Source organism: Anomalospiza imberbis, chromosome 1 (genome assembly GCF_031753505.1).
Source record: "Anomalospiza imberbis isolate Cuckoo-Finch-1a 21T00152 chromosome 1, ASM3175350v1, whole genome shotgun sequence".
In the NCBI taxonomy this organism is placed as follows: domain Eukaryota; kingdom Metazoa; phylum Chordata; class Aves; order Passeriformes; family Viduidae; genus Anomalospiza; species Anomalospiza imberbis.
This window is the reverse complement of record NC_089681.1, coordinates 142263163-142280591: the sequence shown is the minus strand read 5'-3', so window position 1 is coordinate 142280591 and position 17429 is coordinate 142263163. Positions and strand designations below refer to the sequence as shown.

The 17429-nt window shown below is 40.1% G+C and overlaps 1 protein-coding gene across 6 annotated transcripts in view; it reads left to right on the top strand.

Annotated features, from left to right (window-relative positions):
* ZMYND11 (zinc finger MYND-type containing 11) overlaps positions 1-17429 on the top strand; it is a 105109-nt gene that overhangs the window by 81763 nt on the left and 5917 nt on the right. For all 6 annotated transcript variants that reach the window (XM_068174197.1, XM_068174245.1, XM_068174232.1 and 3 more), the window contains 10 exons: positions 4175-4252; positions 4632-4724; positions 6165-6252; positions 7372-7427; positions 8228-8305; positions 8851-8969; positions 10803-11010; positions 12801-12869; positions 14773-15045; positions 16100-16285. In XM_068174197.1, coding sequence (XP_068030298.1) covers positions 4175-4252; positions 4632-4724; positions 6165-6252; positions 7372-7427; positions 8228-8305; positions 8851-8969; positions 10803-11010; positions 12801-12869; positions 14773-15045; positions 16100-16285 — 1248 coding nt within the window. The remainder of the gene's footprint in view (positions 1-4174; positions 4253-4631; positions 4725-6164; positions 6253-7371; positions 7428-8227; positions 8306-8850; positions 8970-10802; positions 11011-12800; positions 12870-14772; positions 15046-16099; positions 16286-17429) is intronic.

The window sequence follows — 17429 nt, the reverse complement described above, 5'->3', positions numbered from 1 at the left end:
AACCTCTTTAAACGGTGCAAATATAATTTAAATGCCTATAGCTAGACAGAATGCTGGCACTGACACCTTGCATTTCTTAGAGTTTTCCTTTTTTTTTTTCTCTTCAAATGAAAGAAAGCAACTGCAGCACAGTGGCCACTGCCACCCTGGGAGTTGAGAGCTAACTCAGAGTGCAGAGGTTTGTCACTTCCATCATCCCTGGTGCTACTGCAGGATGGAGTGGTTCTGGGAAGTGCCCCTGGCTTCTCTAGCCTCATGTGGTTTGTAAAGTCTTGCAGTGAAGTCCTGCACTATAAGCATGTCAGAACTGCTAAATAAGTCACAATATATTGCACAGTAGCAATTGTGCAATATATTGCTACCCTCTTGAACAGCTAGGCAGTATAATTAATCTGGAATATTGAATATAAAGAACAATGTAACCTTCAGGTACCAGCTTCTAAGAAACAGATGTGCTGCAGAGAATATGGCTCATAGAAGGTATTTCCTGCACTCATAAGAAAAGTTAGGCTGCAGGCTTGGCCTTTCACCTACCAAATCTCATTAATCTTCTACATGAGGATTGCTGTTGGGAAGGTTATTACTTCACTCCTTCATCCCCTGTCTAAACTCATAGCCCTGACCAAGTCTTTCAGTTTACCTTGATTCAAAGCAGGAGGTTTGCAGATTTCTCTGTAGCGGGGTGTGACAGGAATTGTCCCTGCTGCAGGTTAACCCCAGCAGGCAGCCAAGCACCACAGGGCTGCACTCCCATGTCTCCTCAACTCCCAGCTGAGAAAGAAAACAAAACAAAGGTGGTGCAAGGGCAGTCACTCCCCACCCTCATGGATAGATCGATGCCCAAACAGTTCCTGAGTTAAAGATGGCTAAATTCCCCCTAGGCCCCCTCCTCTTCCTTTCTATTGCTGAGCATGAGGTTACATGGCATGGAGTAGCTCTGTGGTTAGTGCAGGTCATCTGCCTGGCTGTGTCTTCTCCCAGCCTCTTGGCTTCTCCCCAGTCTGTTCGTGGGGCACGGTGAGAAACTGCCAAGGCCTTTGCACTGTGCAAGCACTGCTCAGCAGGAGCTGAAACGTCCACGTCTTACCAACACTCTTTTGGTCACAAATCCAAACCACAACAAAGTACCTGCTGCTGGGAAGACAATTACTTCCATCCCTGCCAGACCTGGTACAGTCCTATATTAGGATAATTTATCCCACAAATAGGTGTCTGAAAGTATAAGAATCCTGACATTTTGGGGGCTGGTTTGAATCTCAGCAGTCTCCTTGAAACAAACTTGAACTTGAATGAGGTTTCCAGTAGAGTGTCTTAGTAGATCTGACAGGGAAAAGAAAGTGGATCTTGCCACTATCATTGTTTTTGTTTCCTGAAAGTAGGAAATTAGAAGACCTAATTTTCATTTATATTTGCTTCTATATCACTCTGCCTATAAAGGGGGATCTGAAAGTGGGTATATTATCTTGTGTCAGAGCAATATAAATCGATTTTATGCAAATCATAGTCCCCATCTAGTATTATCTATTTTCTTGCTTTAAGTGGCTCTAGGTTGACGACTCTGAGAACACTACAAGTCTTCAAAATATGAAGGAGGGTTTTTTTAATTAAAAACTTACACATTTTCCATTATAACTTCAAAAGAATGTGTGAATGCTACCTCCTAAATGGCTAATTATTGTTGAAAAGTGAATGAAGTGCTTGAAATGTAACTGGCTTTCTGCAAAGGGTGAGCAACCTTGCCATAAAAAGACATTTTGCTGGCTCATAGGCTCCAATTCCCTAAATTTATTACCTTTCAAAATTTAGTAGAGGAACATGGAGATCAAGTTTTTCTTAAAATAAATCAGTGTAGGAAATTGAAGGAAAAGTGGAAAAACTAAAGTTTGCCAGAATTGGCAAGTTAATTATATCATTTTCATTGGTGCTTAAGATGATATTAATTGCTGACATCAATAACTATACAAAGCCAGCTATCTATCTTTTCTTATGATCTCAAGGATAAGACTGTAAACCATCTATCTCAACAGTCTCTTTCAAACTGTCTTGCCCAGCAGGGCATGAAAAATGGTTCACATGAATTCAGAAATACTTTCAAAGGATGATAAATTCCAGAGCCATGTCAGAAAAAGAGGTGTAGGACTAGTCAGTGCATGTGAGTTTTATTGTGTCCTTATAAGTTTCAGTCTTTTAAAATGCTGTGTCATTAGCAAGCACACAGCACTCCAGTGCCTGAAATGACAAAATGACAGCAGTGTTTCATAATGCAGATAATCTAATGCACATTTGGGTTTTCATTTGCAGTGGCAATGTTGGTTTATGAGACACTGAGTAGGTGATTTGAATTCCAGCAGAATGCACGTTTCACCTGGTAGTCAGAGTGAAACATGAATATACAGAATGTGATTCAGATATATAGTGCAGGATAAATTCTCTGCCAGTCCAGATTTTGGAAGGAAGGTCAGGCAACCATTAATATTATGAAAATAATGCTTAAAGGAACCGTAGGTTTAGAAATACCTGGAGCTGGCCCTTTGCACAAGAGAGTTTGTCCCAGTCAGGAGAGAGCTGTAGTGTTGTTATGCACAATGCAGTGCTGAGTAGGTTGGTGACTGAACTGGTATTTCAGCACAGTTTGTAATGATTCTAATTGCTCTTAAGCAATCAAATGAGCAGCTTTGCAGGTAGTGCTGTGTACAGTTTTGTTTTAAGAAAGGAAGTAAGTACAATCCTGAGATGTATAGCTTGCAAGTTTGCTGTAGCATGGGGGAACAGCCTGTGGTTTTCAGTGTCCTCAGTGTCTTGCAGGAGGAACATGAACAGGGGAGACACAATCAAATCCTATCAGCTTTTTCTGTGCTAATGTGTAATTTTACTCTTGCCAAGTAAATTTGTAAAAGCAGGTGCTCTGTACTCAATGTGTGTGAGCCCTATGTCCAGAGTCATATATAAGTAATTCAATGAAAAATAGCACACTTCTAATGACTGATAATTTTTAAGCCTCTTATTTACATATTAGAACATGGATTCATTTTTTTCTTGTGTTTACTAAGCAACCATCATCTTCACAATTATATGAATTTTGCTAAAGACCATTGGATTTTGAGGATGCAGATGTAACTGAGCCAGATTGGTCCACACAGTTTGCACACAAATGGTGAAATGAGGCACAAGAAGGGGAGAAAGCCTGGCAGTCAGTGCACAAGGAGGGGTGAGGAGGAGTGAATGCCTAGCAGGAGATGTGAGCAGTTAGAAACACTTCAGGGTAATAGACCTGGAGCCCATGCTGTTGTTTCACTGTGCTTTTGGAGAGCTACTGTAGGTGAAAGCAGGGAGGAGGTAGCACTTTGCAGGCAGCTGTTGTAGGGCTCTGCAGAGCTGTGCACAGCTGCTGTGAGCTGGGATTGGAAAGGCTGCTTTGTAAGAGCACATTAGGCATTTGCAGGAGACACCTTCTCTCTAGCAGCACATTTTCAGTATGCAAGGCTTCCCACTAGCCTGGTTATACTTTGAAGGGTGGGGTAAGTCTTTATAATAGTCTAAGATGAGAGGGAAAAACTCTGAATCCTGCTAAAAAGTAGTGATCTGTGTTCCAGAATCTGGATTAAATTTTGTTAAGGAAGAACCACAAAGCTCCCAGACTGCTGTGTTTCTTGAGCAGTAAAAAGTGCTCTGAGTTTCTACTGGCTAGAGCCAATTTGTCTTCCTCCTAGATGGTGTCATTTTGCTTAGTAAGCACAAAATTTGTAGCTGGTTCAGGATATTATTTTTTAAATTATTTCTTATTTTACTAAAATTATTAATGCCTTGCTAATAAAAAGACCATTAAATAAATTTTCAGCTGCTCCCTAAAATGACTTTCTTCATTGCTTTATTCTAATTAGACACTTTTTTTATGAGAGGTTTTGACAAACTACTATGGATACAAGTGGAAATAAAACTTGCAATTTTTCTATAGCTGAAGTTCTCAGCCCAGACATAATTCAAAGTAACAGATATAGTCATAGTGGCGTGTTAGTGTTACTAACTTCTCAGAAAATATTTTCCCTAAGAATTGGTGTTTTATGTGGTCCAAAGTTACCTTTTCAAATCAAGTGTTAATGCAGAGAAAATGTTTATTGGCTGGATTTTGAAGTCAAGTTTAAAATACTAATATGATCCTGTTTTTCTTTGGCAGAGTATCAAGAAGAAAAACACAAGTAAACAAGAGATGAGCACATACCTGCGGTTCATCGTGTCCCGCATGAAGGAGCGGGTGAGTCTGAGCAGGGAGCTTTGCTCAGTGCTGTGCTGCACTGCAGAGCATCATTGTGGCTGCCCACCTGTGACTGCAGGAAGGAGGGATACAGGAGGCTGGTTTTCATTTCTCCTGTCATAAGCACTCCTGTCATACACTTACCAGGCCCTGAGGTTTGGATCGGTGTCACCAGGTTATGCCACAGGCCCGTGGCTGCTCTGACATGGACACTTTTCAGGTCTGAGACACACCTAATCTCATGGGTTGTGGATCCCCAGTTTGCCCTTGTGTAGTTCCCACCCGAAATATTCCAAATTATTGCATTTTCTAATCCTCTTTTATGTGTTTTAAGCAGATTCTAAATGCAGTAACAAACACTGTCTCATGGTCCTTTCAGGCTATTGATCTAAACAAGAAAGGGAAGGACAACAAACACCCAATGTATCGAAGGCTGGTGCACTCAGCTGTTGATGTTCCTACTATACAGGAGGTAGAGTGACTTGCTTTCTAACTTCCACACTGTTTTTGGTGTCTTTTAATAGTGAAAGTCTAAAAATTCCTAATCCTGTTTAATTCTCTTTATGATCAGTATTTCAGTTTTGTATCCAGCATTAGATATGGAAGCTTAACATGTCAAACCTTTCCTCATAAATAGGTAATTGAGTGAAATCATTTTCAGTGGTGCCTGGTTTTCAGAGAGTATCCTCAATTCCTTTTATACTAAGGTTACACTAGCATCTGCAGCTAAAGTCTTCAGAGAAATTACTGTTTAACTAATCAGTGACTATAGATTGAAGTGCCTATGTGTGCTTCTCTGGCCCAATGTTTTTGACCATATTCTGATTTCAGTCATTATGCCCTTGTGTGGGTGTCAGCTTTATAAACATCAAAATGATTCATAAAGAACCAATCATTTTGTTGATCATGAAAAACCAGACTCTCCCAAAACATCTGTTTTGCATTAATTGTTCCAAAAATAAAGTACTAATAAATATATTGTCCTTTTTTTCTGAGCCAAAGGTCTGATCATGACTCAGATGAATCAACTGCACATGACCATAATAAACAGCATATTCATCTTTACTCATTCCTACAACTGGATTGCTAGGCAGTGCTGTGGTATATCTTGCCCTTTACAAGTACAGATGTGAAGAGCCTTTGTTTTATTATTAAAATGCAGAAATAAACAATAGCTTCACTGACAGTATTGGAGACCAGCACTGCTGCCTGTCTAGAAGTGCTGGCAACACTGGTTGAGCCTGAAAATAGGTCAGGCCTTTCTTTCACTCTGTCAACTTCTCCTGCTTCCATAGATGGTCTTTTGGCTCTGATAGCATTCTACAAGCTGATGTTGTTTTGTTTGATGATTGGAATTGTCAGAGATGTTCTTGAGAGAGCACAGCTGAAAATGCTGCATTCCCCATTGGACAAAGCCATACTAAGAAAATGAATTGCATGGCTCCATGTAGGCATTTTTTATGAGGCTGGAAGACTGGGACAATCAGCTTTCATCAGATAACACAGACTATCAAGTGAAGATCCTGGAAGCTCAGTCCTGAAAGGCAGTCAACATTGATTTGAAACTAGCTGATATTTTAAGGTACAAAATGTTCACCTCAGGGAACATATTTCAGTTTGAACAAATGTTCTGGGCCACACCTTATGCTGCAGCTACTGCAGCTTCACCTTGTTACAACCAGGAGAACCTTTTTTAAACTTGGTCAAGTATTAATGGATCTATTTTACTTCTGGGCATTGTATAAAGGGCAGTACTAACAAACCAAAGAGTTGTAAGTATTCTTTTGTATGCAGGAAAAGCAGTGTCTGATCTGTGTTGCATAATGCAGACTTCTGTGAAAAGCTTCTCTGCATAAAGCAGGTAGAGCACTTTGAAGAGTTTTCTCACAGCCTTGTGTTTTCTTTTGTGTAGAAAGTAAATGAAGGAAAGTACAGGAGTTACGAGGAGTTCAAAGCAGATGCTCAACTGCTTCTACACAACACAGTGATTTTCTATGGAGGTAAAATACTACATTTACTGCTTGCCTTGTTTGATTTTTCTTTATTTGTAGGAAACTCACAAGTCCAGGATGAATTTGGTATTAATTAGTCTTAAGTGTGAATGAGATAATTTGAAAGCCCTTAAAAATCAAAGCGCAAAGGACTTTTTAGGGTCTTTTCTGGCCCATCTACTACAGAACTATTTTCATCCTCCCTGACTAAACCTCTTAGTGAGAATTATACTTTTTCCATCCTACTTCTTCTTCAGCAAAGTCCTAAGTCAGTCTATACTGCAGATTTTTGCCAATATACATATGTTATCCTAGGGTAGGGTAGGGTTTTCTGTGCTGTGTCAGCAGGAACATGTACTGTAGACATATTTCTTTTACTTGTTTTGGGCAATATCTGCCATATTGTGACAGCAAATGTAGTGTCATCCACACCAGGAGTGTGCTGCTGGTGCAGTGGGGAGGTACAGCCGTCAGAGAAGCTGCCAGACACTGGGAAGGTAATGAGTGACTGATTGGAAGGCAAAAAACAGCACCACCATGTCCAGAAGCTGTAGCCAGGTCCTGTTTTCCAGAGCCACCATCTCAGGAAGGATGTGCCTCTCCATTGCAGACGTGGCCCCCAGCAGGGGGACTGGGTGGCACCAGTCTGTTTGCAGCCCCAGGAGATTCACAGTGTGGCAGGTGGGGAGAGATGTGAATATGCCAAGAGAGGAATACAGGGAGACTCAGTGATAAACAGTCTGTGAAGCAGCACTCAGAGCACAGAGCAGAGAGGAGAGAGGAGAGGTTTTAGGACAGCTGCAGTGTGACATTAAGACACAAGCAGAGAAAGGAACTGAACCCATACTAAGAGCAACTGTGTCTCCCTGCTGCTGCTCCTCCTCAGATATGTACTTGCATTGTTCAGTGTAAAAGCAGTATTGTGGCATATAAATACGACACAGGAAAAATATTTGAACTGATTCTTAGAAAATTTTAAATGGAAAGGCTGTTCAAGCGATTAAATGATGTTTTTTCCTCTTAAGCATGACAGTTATAGCATGAAAGTCACAGCAATGAGAGCTGCAAATCTTCGTAAGCACTGTGATCATACTGTGATTGTTTACACCATCTATTTTTAATTTATAGCGGACAGTGAACAAGCTGATATAGCAAGGATGCTTTACAAAGACACCTGCCATGAAGTAAGTACTACCAAGTAACCAAGATGTAACTGAGATGCTTCATTTTCATTTCAAAACCTAAGAAATTATTCTTCATATTACAAAATAAAAAGTGTGTGAAATTGAATTATAAATTTCCTCCAGACAGCAGGAAATTATAAATTTCCTCTAGCAGCTGATTCAGAATTATTTTTACTTTTTCTTTAGGTTTTTATTGTTGGTTGATTGAGTATTGTTGTTGGGGTTTTGTTGGTTTTTTGGGGTTTCTTTTTGCAACTAGATGATAATTTTAAAAACACTGATATTCAAATTTTAGTTTTAAAAATAATCGAGCAATACAGATTTGGACTAGAAATGATTGTACTTACTAATATAAATGGAATCTGAGGTGAGATTTCTACTAAATTCTGTAATTGTCATCAAAACATTTCTCCATATTCAGGGGAGACCAAAAAATACAGCTGAGGAGCTGGCACACTTTCTCCTTTTGTACAGTTGAATTACTTTTTTCACAATGTACTTTAAATATTTGATGAATTTTAAGAACTGTTCTTTGCATTTCATCTATAATAGATCATTAATATGTCAGTTAGTCTTCTCCCTCTGCCTGGGTTTTCTGAAACATGAATAATGTTTCTTCAGGTTGTCTTTCAGCCTCTCACAGCCCACCTCAGTTTCACACCTTTAGTTTGCATGGGCAGAGCTCCACCAAATTAGCAAGCAGGGCTGAAAAATTTTACTACTTAAGGGAGAAGGACACTACTGAAATCACATAAATAGGATTTTTTTTTTGCTTATTTATCATTTTTTTTGTTTTTCAGCTGGATGAACTGCAGCTTTGCAAGAACTGTTTCTATTTGTCGAATGCGCGACCTGACAATTGGTTCTGCTACCCTTGTGTATGTTGCTGACACAGATTTTATTTGTTTACCTTTCTGTATGAAAGCCTGCAGTTTTGGTGTCATTAATGCATTGAATATTCCATTTCAGAGGGCTTGTTTCAAAAGCATGGCTAAGACTCTGTAAGCCAGGGTATTTTACACAAGTGAAGTGTTGATTGAAGTTCAAAGCTGTAACAATGTAGGTTATAAAACTTGGGTATCAGCCAGTTACAACAGTTTCACAAGAAAATAAGGAGCTTACAGAACTAAAACTTTGCTCCTAAATAAAACCAGAAAGACAAGTTAATTTTTAGGCTGCTTAAGATCTCTGTTTTTAATAGACAGTTACACCCTTTTCAGACTTTGCAGTTTTGGGGTTTTTTTTAAGTTGATCCAAGCAATCCATCTAACAAGGAAATGTAAGAAGATAAAAATGAAAATAGCACTTGACACAAACAGTAACCATACTTTTAAGGTACTAGCATAGTATCACAGCAGAATATTTGTGGGAGATAGCAATATAATATTTCATATCCACTAATAAATACAACTTTTTTTTCCAGATACCTAATCATGAGTTGGTTTGGGCCAAAATGAAAGGCTTTGGGTTTTGGCCAGCCAAAGTCATGCAGAAAGAGGACAATCAAGTTGATGTTCGCTTTTTTGGCCATCACCACCAAAGGTAATTTATTAATTCCATGTGCTGCTTTTTACAACAATATTAAAAGAATTTATCTCATCTGCCATGTTGTAAATCCTGGCTTAGCTTGTTGCCAACGTTAGAAATACTGAATACTTTGCCATAATTGTTTCAGAAGATTTAAATTTCAGTCTAACACATCTGAAGTGTCCAGATTCAGTGGCTTAGAGGTTCTCTTTCCACAGTTGCTAGAAGGATGTTCCTTAATGCCATTTTAATTAAAGACAGTAAGTGAACTTCAGCTGTTTTTTCCAATGTGTAGCAGTCTCCTAATATAGGCCAAGGTGAAAATTGGACAGAAATGTACTCCTTCTACCAGCAGTATTGACTTCAGGCAATTTCTCATTTGAGCTGAGGCACTACAATTTTGTGGTTTAGTACCATGATATATATCACAAATGTTTGTGTCTCACTGCTAGAACATTGACAGGCCTCCTGCTGGGAGCCAGTTTGCAGTTTCAGAGAATCCCTCTTTACATTGGAAACTTGTCTCTTAGAGATCAGATTTTGTTCTCTCTCCAGCTGGTTGTTCGGCATTTGGGAAATTTGTAGCAGTGTGACAGTGGATGTACTGGTTTGGATTATTTTACTGTTTTATTTATATGCCTATAATGTGAGGAGAAGAGACATTTCTAAAGTAATTCATGGTTGTTGGGAGATGGTATATTTTGGTGCATCCCAAAAGGACCTAGACAATTCAGTAACAGTTTTAGTAACTGTTTATTTAAATTACTCTCATGTAACTTGCACAGTATATAATATCTTTTCACTTTTTATATGAACTACCAAAACTTTCTAATAGTTATAAAGTGAGTTTTAAAGATCTTTACTGGTGCCTCAGTCACAGAATGTTTTCACCTTGAATCTGTTCATGTATACAGTTTAATTTGCTAGTTATCTTTGGCTTTAAGTTCACACAGTTTTAAATTACTTAATGAAGTATCCTGGCACCTGTGGGATGAGGTGCTTGCAACTTCTTAAATGCATGCTGATACAAAAGGCAAAGGATGTTTAACTGCAGTGCCATTGCTTAGTTACTGTGCTGGGCTTGGACAAAAGGCCAAACTCCTGGTTGGTGTAAATTGGCATTTCTTCTTTGTCTTTACTCAAATTAAATTTATATTGCAAGAATCAAGGATCTTTTCACAAACATGTCACTTGTTGAGTATTTAATCTGTCAGGCAGATGTGCTTGGCAGTGACTCTATATCCAATATCCAGTGTTGCCTGGTCCTTGGTACAACCTTTCAAAATGACAACACCTGCCTATATAACTCTCTGAGGATTCTCTGAACATATTTAAGTGGACAAGGTAACTTTGGAACCATGTCACTGCCATGAATTCAGTCCAAAGGAGCATTGCAGTCCCCATAGAAGTTCAGTCCTGGTAGATAAGGGCCCAGGACACAAAATGTCTCTATTCATGGTGATGAGTTGGTGCATTCCTTGACAGTTTTAGGAAAGAGGTCAAGAGCTGAATTGGATTAGCATAGGAACCTTCGGGGAAAAAAAAAAGTTTCTGTGTCTGAGGGCATTTAGCAAGAGAACAGGTAAGAGATGGTGCTGGAGAAGGTTTGTGACTCATCAAAAATGAGAGAGACTTTTAGCCATAGCACCAACCGCTACTGAGTATTTATAATAACAAAAATTAACAGCATGCAATCCATTTTTTTTCAAATGTGTTGAGTTTAAAAAAAATCAAAAAGGAATTGTCAGTGATTGGCCATTGTGAAAAACTGCTTTTGAAGTCAATTTCTCAGGTTGAGATCCTTCACCTGTATTTCATGTTTCTGAACCTGTCCTGTGTATTCAAAAGGGCCTGGATCCCCTCTGAAAACATTCAAGACATCACAGTTAACATCCACCGGCTGCACGTGAAACGCAGTATGGGATGGAAGAAGGCCTGTGATGAACTGGAACTGCACCAGCGTTTTCTTCGCGAGGGGAGATTCTGGAAATCAAAGAATGAGGACAAAGGGGAAGAGGAGGCAGAGTCAAGTATCTCTTCCACTAGCAATGAGCAAGTGAGTGCTGCTACAATATTATCAATTGGGGCAATTCATTAAGGAGTACAAAGACAATGTGTTTTTGATTAATGTGCTGTTAATTAGCCTTGTGCTCTGTCTGCAGGTTTGTGAGGACAAGAGGGTTCAAAGGCTTAGCCTCCCTATCTCCCTTATATCCCCATCTTGCTATCAGTAATAGCAAGAATATAGATTTTCCTCTTTCCTCAGTTTCTTTGATGACCTTTGTGAAGTTTCAAAGCGCTCGTCATGTACAGTACCTTGATGAGACAGATCAAGATTTCTAAAGTTAAATAGGAATGTTCAAGTCAAATGTCACAGATATCAGATGGACTGCAACACTGCCTTCTTGGAGCCCTATCAAGGGACAGCCCTGTGGCTGCTCAGCCTTTTCACAGCTAGAGTATGTTCACTTTGAGCTCCATTCTGCCTTCAGATCCGCAAGTAACACCAGCCATGACATTTTCAGCGGGTCCAACTGAAGTTAGGTGCAAATGTTGCACTTGAGGACCACGTGACCAGCAACTGATTAAAGTAATAAAAAAAAATTCTGCAAAACAAGAAAAATTACATTGTCTTAACAAAGAGCACAAATGGCCAAGTTCCAAAACTTTGTATTTCCACATTGACATTCCCTTATCATAGCTGATCTTTACTAATCATTCATTGTCCAAGAGGGTGTTATATATTCACTACTTTTCAAAGTTTGCAGGATGCTTCTCTGTATTTTTGGCAGCCCTTTCCTGGCAACATCTTTTCTCATTTAAAACCACTATCCTTCCTCTAAGTCTGTATTCAAAAAAATTGGTGTGTTTTGACCCTCTTCCTTTGTCTTTTTGTCAAACAGGTCTATCACCCAATCTAGAACTAAAAACGTAAAAGTTTATAAAACTCTATGTTGTGGTGGGAGGTTGTTCCTTATCAAAGTGGTTTTTAGGGGTTTTAAGCCTTTGTAGCCCCTTTATTTAAAGTCTTGTGTGCTGTCATACAACAGCCTCTTGGTAAAACAGGAAAATAGTCACAAATAAAAGATAACTGATATTTTCCCTTTTTTTCCAGAAGTGTCAGTCACAGGGTCTGAAGTGTCCATTTACATATTTTCTCTATGATGCCAACTATTCATCCTTGACTTGGCTAATGCTTATACGTGTTTTACTGGTTTCCCAGATACAGGAACACAGGAGTTGCCATCAAACTCACTGTTCTGCTGTAGTCTGCAATATCCTGTTATTAAGACTAGCTAGTACTGCATGCTTCAAAAGCAGGCAGTATCTACCATCCACTTAGATCTCATCCTTGTTTCTACTGTGAGACTGACTTTTATTCTAAAGCATAAAGTTCCATACCCCTCCAGTTATAATCCACTCTGGATATCTTACCATATTTACATACTTATATTCTCTTTATAATCACTGCTGTTTTCTGGCATGCAACAAGAACTGATTTCTAAGTATGGGTCACTGATACCACAATATCTCAGAAAACAAATGTTTGAACTTGGGTGTGCAATGGAGAAAGGAATTATTAAGAGTATTTTAGCAAGTGCATGTTGAATGGTAGAACTTGATCTTTAATTTTGTTCCTTCACGCATTCATAGTCACCAGTGATAATGTAGAAAGTTTATTGTGTGCACTTTTCATTTAAGAACATTTCATTAACATTTCTATTTGATACCCTAAATAATTGCAAATAATCACAAACAAAAGGCACATCAGTCGTGTTACAATGAAAGCCACTTACATGAACTTGTTTTTAGGTTGATTCAACATGCTTTTCTTAATGTTCACAGCTGAAGGTTACTCAGGAACCAAGAGCAAAGAAAGGACGACGTAACCAGAGTATGGAACTCAAGAAAGAAGTGAGTAACCTCAATTACTGTGTTTATAGAGATAGCAAAGTACAAAAAGTCTGAAATTTTAATAGACACTCCATCAATTTCAGTCACCTTTTAGTGATGTTACAGTATTAGCCTTGGAAGCTCCAGCCCCACAGCTTGGTACTCCTTGCTAACAAGTGTAACTGTGCCTCCCCCAGGCAAGTAACGTGTGTCATCATGAGAACACCCTGTATCGTGAATAAAGCAAGCCAGCTCACAACACTGCTTCTTTAATAACAAATTCAGGATACCAGTGAGTCCATGAACAGCAGAAATTAGGAAGTGCAATCGAGACTATTAAGTTTATGAGCCACCTTACCCACTTTGTCTGCAGGGCTTCCCTGTGTATCCCGCTTGCGGGATCAGGGAGCCAAGGGCTGCGCTCTTGCGCGTGTACACAAGGGGGCACTTCCAGAGAGAGCCGTAAATCTGTTCCCGAGCCGCCGAGGGCTTTTCCCGGCCTCGTCCCAGCTGCACGAGGAGCGCCGAGAAACATTTGCACATCCGAGTGCTCCCTGCCGGAGTGCCGCATCCGAGTGCTCCCTGCCGGAGTGCCGCATCCGAGTGCTCCCTGCCGGAGTGCCGCATCCGAGTGCTCCCTGCCGGAGTGCCGCATCCGAGTGCTCCCTGCCCGAGCGCTCGGGATGCCCGTGCAGAGGAGGGTGCGGGTACTGTAGCAGCAGAGCTCTCTGTGGTGGCTGGAACAGGGACATGGCCACTCCTAATTCCCGGGCAGATGCCTTCCTTCCCATTGTACCTGATCCTGCCGGAGGAGGAGTGACATGCCATGGATGTCATGGATGGGGGCAGTGACACAGTCGGTGCTCCCTGGGGCACAAACTTTGTTTGAGCGCAAGATAGGGAGATTACAGGAAGGTGTCTCGCCATTCTTACTGTGTTTTCTGTCAAGCAAATGCTGTAATTTGCTTCATATATTTATGTCTTAACATTTGCCTTCTTGGCTCTGATCAGTGATCCAGAAGTCAATCACAGTGACCTCTTAGAGAGTAATTGATTGCAAAAGGGAATACACAGCCTTTTGAATGATGTGAGCAGTGCCTCATCACACAGACAGGCACAAAGTCCAGTCCTGAACAAGGCTTTGTCTCTACACTGCTAAATGAGCATTAAAACATCTAACTTTAATAAAAAAATATCATTCGTGTCTTCAGACACTTCAAATAGCAATAAACATTTCCAGGAGTATAACTTCAATCTGTTCTAAAGAGCAGGAGCAATTGGTGTTACATTGTAATAACACAGGCAGCTAAATTCAGCACAGTACACTACAGTAACAGTGACTTCTTTCTTGATAATTGTGTAATTATACAGAGCTTCTGTGGTCATCCAAGTCTAGTTCCATATTATTGGAAGCAAGATGTAGCCTCTCATTAGCCTTTCATCTTCAAAGGACCTTTGAAGTACTGATCAATCTTTGCAGCACTTCTGTGGAGTCAGTGGAATATCACAGACTCCAGTGCAGCCTGTTGGGTCAGAGTAAGCCCAGAGTTTGCCAAAACAATGCAGGAGCCTTGGCCACGCAACTACAGTCTCTTTAGGAACAATATTGTGGGGGAAAAATATCTCTAGCAAACCTCTAGTAATCCCAAGGAGTCAGCACAGCCTCCAAAGTTTTTCATACTTTTGGGGAGGTGAGGCTGGCTGAAGTCAGAAAAGCCTGACCCAAGAGCCTGCCCACTCTCAAGTTGGTTTTCCACAGGGATCCCACATCCCATTAGCACTACAGGTCTTCAGCAGACACCTTTCACATTAATTACACTGCTATTACTCACGTAACATTTTTTCTTCAGGGGGAACTGGTCAGTTAACAGATTGACTTGCTCTGTTTTGATATCTGATTTACAAGTTTGTTCTTTCTCTACAGGAGCCAGAACCTGAAACTGAAGCAGTAAGTTCAAGCCAGGAAATTCCCACAATGCCTCAGCCCATTGAAAAAGTTTCAGTCTCAACTCAGACCAAGAAGTTAAGTGCCTCTTCTCCAAAAGTGCTGCATCGGAGCACCCAGACCAGTAATGATGGAGTGTGTCAGAACATGTGCCATGACAAATACACCAAAATCTTTAATGATTTCAAGGACAGGATGAAAGCTGATCACAAAAGAGAAACTGAGAGAGTTGTGCGAGAGGCAGTGGAAAAGGTAACACTTGTTGAACACCACCTACCCTGGACTGAGGAGAGGCGATCTTGGGGATTTCTTCACATTCTTTTCTATTTTTGTAACAACCACTCCTACCAAAATGAATAAAAAACGTTTTCCAAAGAGACCACATAAAAATAGTCTCCATTATTGCTCTTTTAGACCATTTCTATACCAACAAGCCTACTTTAAACAGACAGCTCCTGGCTTTTTTGATTCTTGTCCAGTGAAATCATTTTGTGATCCAAAACTGAAACTAATTGTTCATTCATGAGTATCTGTTTCCAAAGCCTTTCTCTCCATTGTTAAGTGTGATTCTAAACAATGTCATTGTTTAACTGCTAGTCATAAATAATTCTTCTTTTGTCCATCTTCTGACCTAAAGATCAGATAGGGTCACTGAAATTTGTTTGAATTTTCTTATCTAATAATAACCTGTTTAAAATTCAATGTCTAAGCTTGACCTGGTCACCTTTGGCTAGAGAGAGTAGGGCAATTTGGAGGATGATTTGTCTGACCTCACTTAAGTACCTGTCTTAAGATAAGATGAATTTCCTTCTGGATGAAGGACTGTGAAATGAACCTAGGGAGTTCAAGTGTTAATCCTGTAGGATTAAGACACTCAACATTTAGATACCTGATTAGATGCAGAGGAACCTCACAGACAGTGAATACTAAAAGGTATCTCCTAATGAACACAGGGACGTTCTGTTATGTATTTTCCATTGTGCAGTTGTAGATTTGGAAAAAACAAAATCTTTTTTAAAGAGAAATGAATAAATTTATAAACTTATATGCAAATATGCATAGAACTTACTTAGCTGTTATTGTAGATGCCTAGCAGAGTAGAAATACAGTGACATTCTTATTTTGATTAAATCTGATTTTGTTATATCTCTAATTGAGTAATTTTTATTTCTTAAATAGGCGAAATCTCTAATTAGGTGACCTCCACCTCCATCAGTAATAGAGGTTTAAAGAGTAGAGGTATAAATGAGACACTTCTAATTCCAGTAGCTGTCCCTTGACTTGTTTTGCTGACTGTCTTTGGCAGCTGCGTACAGAGATGGAAGAAGAGAAAAGGCAGGCTGTAAACAAAGCTGTGGCCAACGCACAAGGAGAGATGGACAGAAAATGTAAGCAGGTAAAGGAGAAGTGCAAAGAAGAATTTTTAGAAGAAATTAAGAAACTAGCAGGCCAGCACAAGCAACTGATTTCCCAGACCAAGAAGAAGCAGTGGGTAAGTGTCAAAAATTTATCACAAGAGAGTAAGTGGAAATGTATAATGCATCCTGCAGGCAATTGAAGGGGATTTCTTCCTTGCTTTTAACTGCACTGCTCTTTCACTAGTCTTTAAGCATTAAGGCTTTTTCCTTCACATTGCTGTTTCAAATCTTCTCCAAATTTAAACTTGTTGTTTTGATTACTTTCCATCTTAATTTGTTAGTGTTAACAGCAACATCTTCTCGAGTCCAATCAGATCTTAGTGTCAAAAATATTTTTTTCTAAATGCAGTATTACTCCATATAAACATGCTTTACATTATGTTAACACTCCTTTGATCTTGAGACCTCAGAGGGTACAATATCTGGCTGCATCAATTTGGATTCCCCCGCTAGTAAGGCTGTTAGTGATATCCTTTTGGCCTTTTCCTCTCCTTGCTTTTTCTACACCTTTTATATTCCTTTATATTTAAGACACGGCATTCTGAAATGTATTCCTCTCTTGTTTGGTCCTTAAGTGCAAATCTGCAGCATCAGCTACAAAAACCATGTTGGTGTGCCCTCTAGAAACGTGAAAATAGGCATCTAACTTACTGTTCACAAACTTTTCCCTGGTTTTATTTGGACTGTGGCTGGTGTTTTCTCAGGTTGGAGTGTGTCCTCCCACATGGCTGTACAGCACCTAGCCAAACACTGCAAGATCCATAAACTGTGCTGTTTGCCAGGAGCAGAGTGCAGGTGAAAACTGCTCTGCTCAGGATCTGGCACCTGGCACACGCACAAACTCTGCTCTTTCTTTGTTAACTTTCACAGAACAGGGGAGCAAAAGCCATTGCTGAGGAAGTTACACAGCACTGTGACACTTGTCTGTAACACACAGAGGGGTGGGCACAGATTTGTAGCTCTGGTGGGGCTGGAAAGGAGCAGGAGCCTCCAGGAGATGGCATGAGCCAAGGGACAGCCAGTCCTGCCACCCCCCTGCGGTCCCGTTTGCCTTCTGCTATAAAGGGCTGTTTTGCTGCTCATTAGACCCTGTGCTTACATGAAACAATGGTCCCTGCAGGGAAAACTCTGCTCTGAAGAAGACTGGAAAAAATACTCAGGCGAGGCAGTCGGTCCCCGACTATCACAGTTATGAGTTTGGTTTCTGGAAAGAGAATA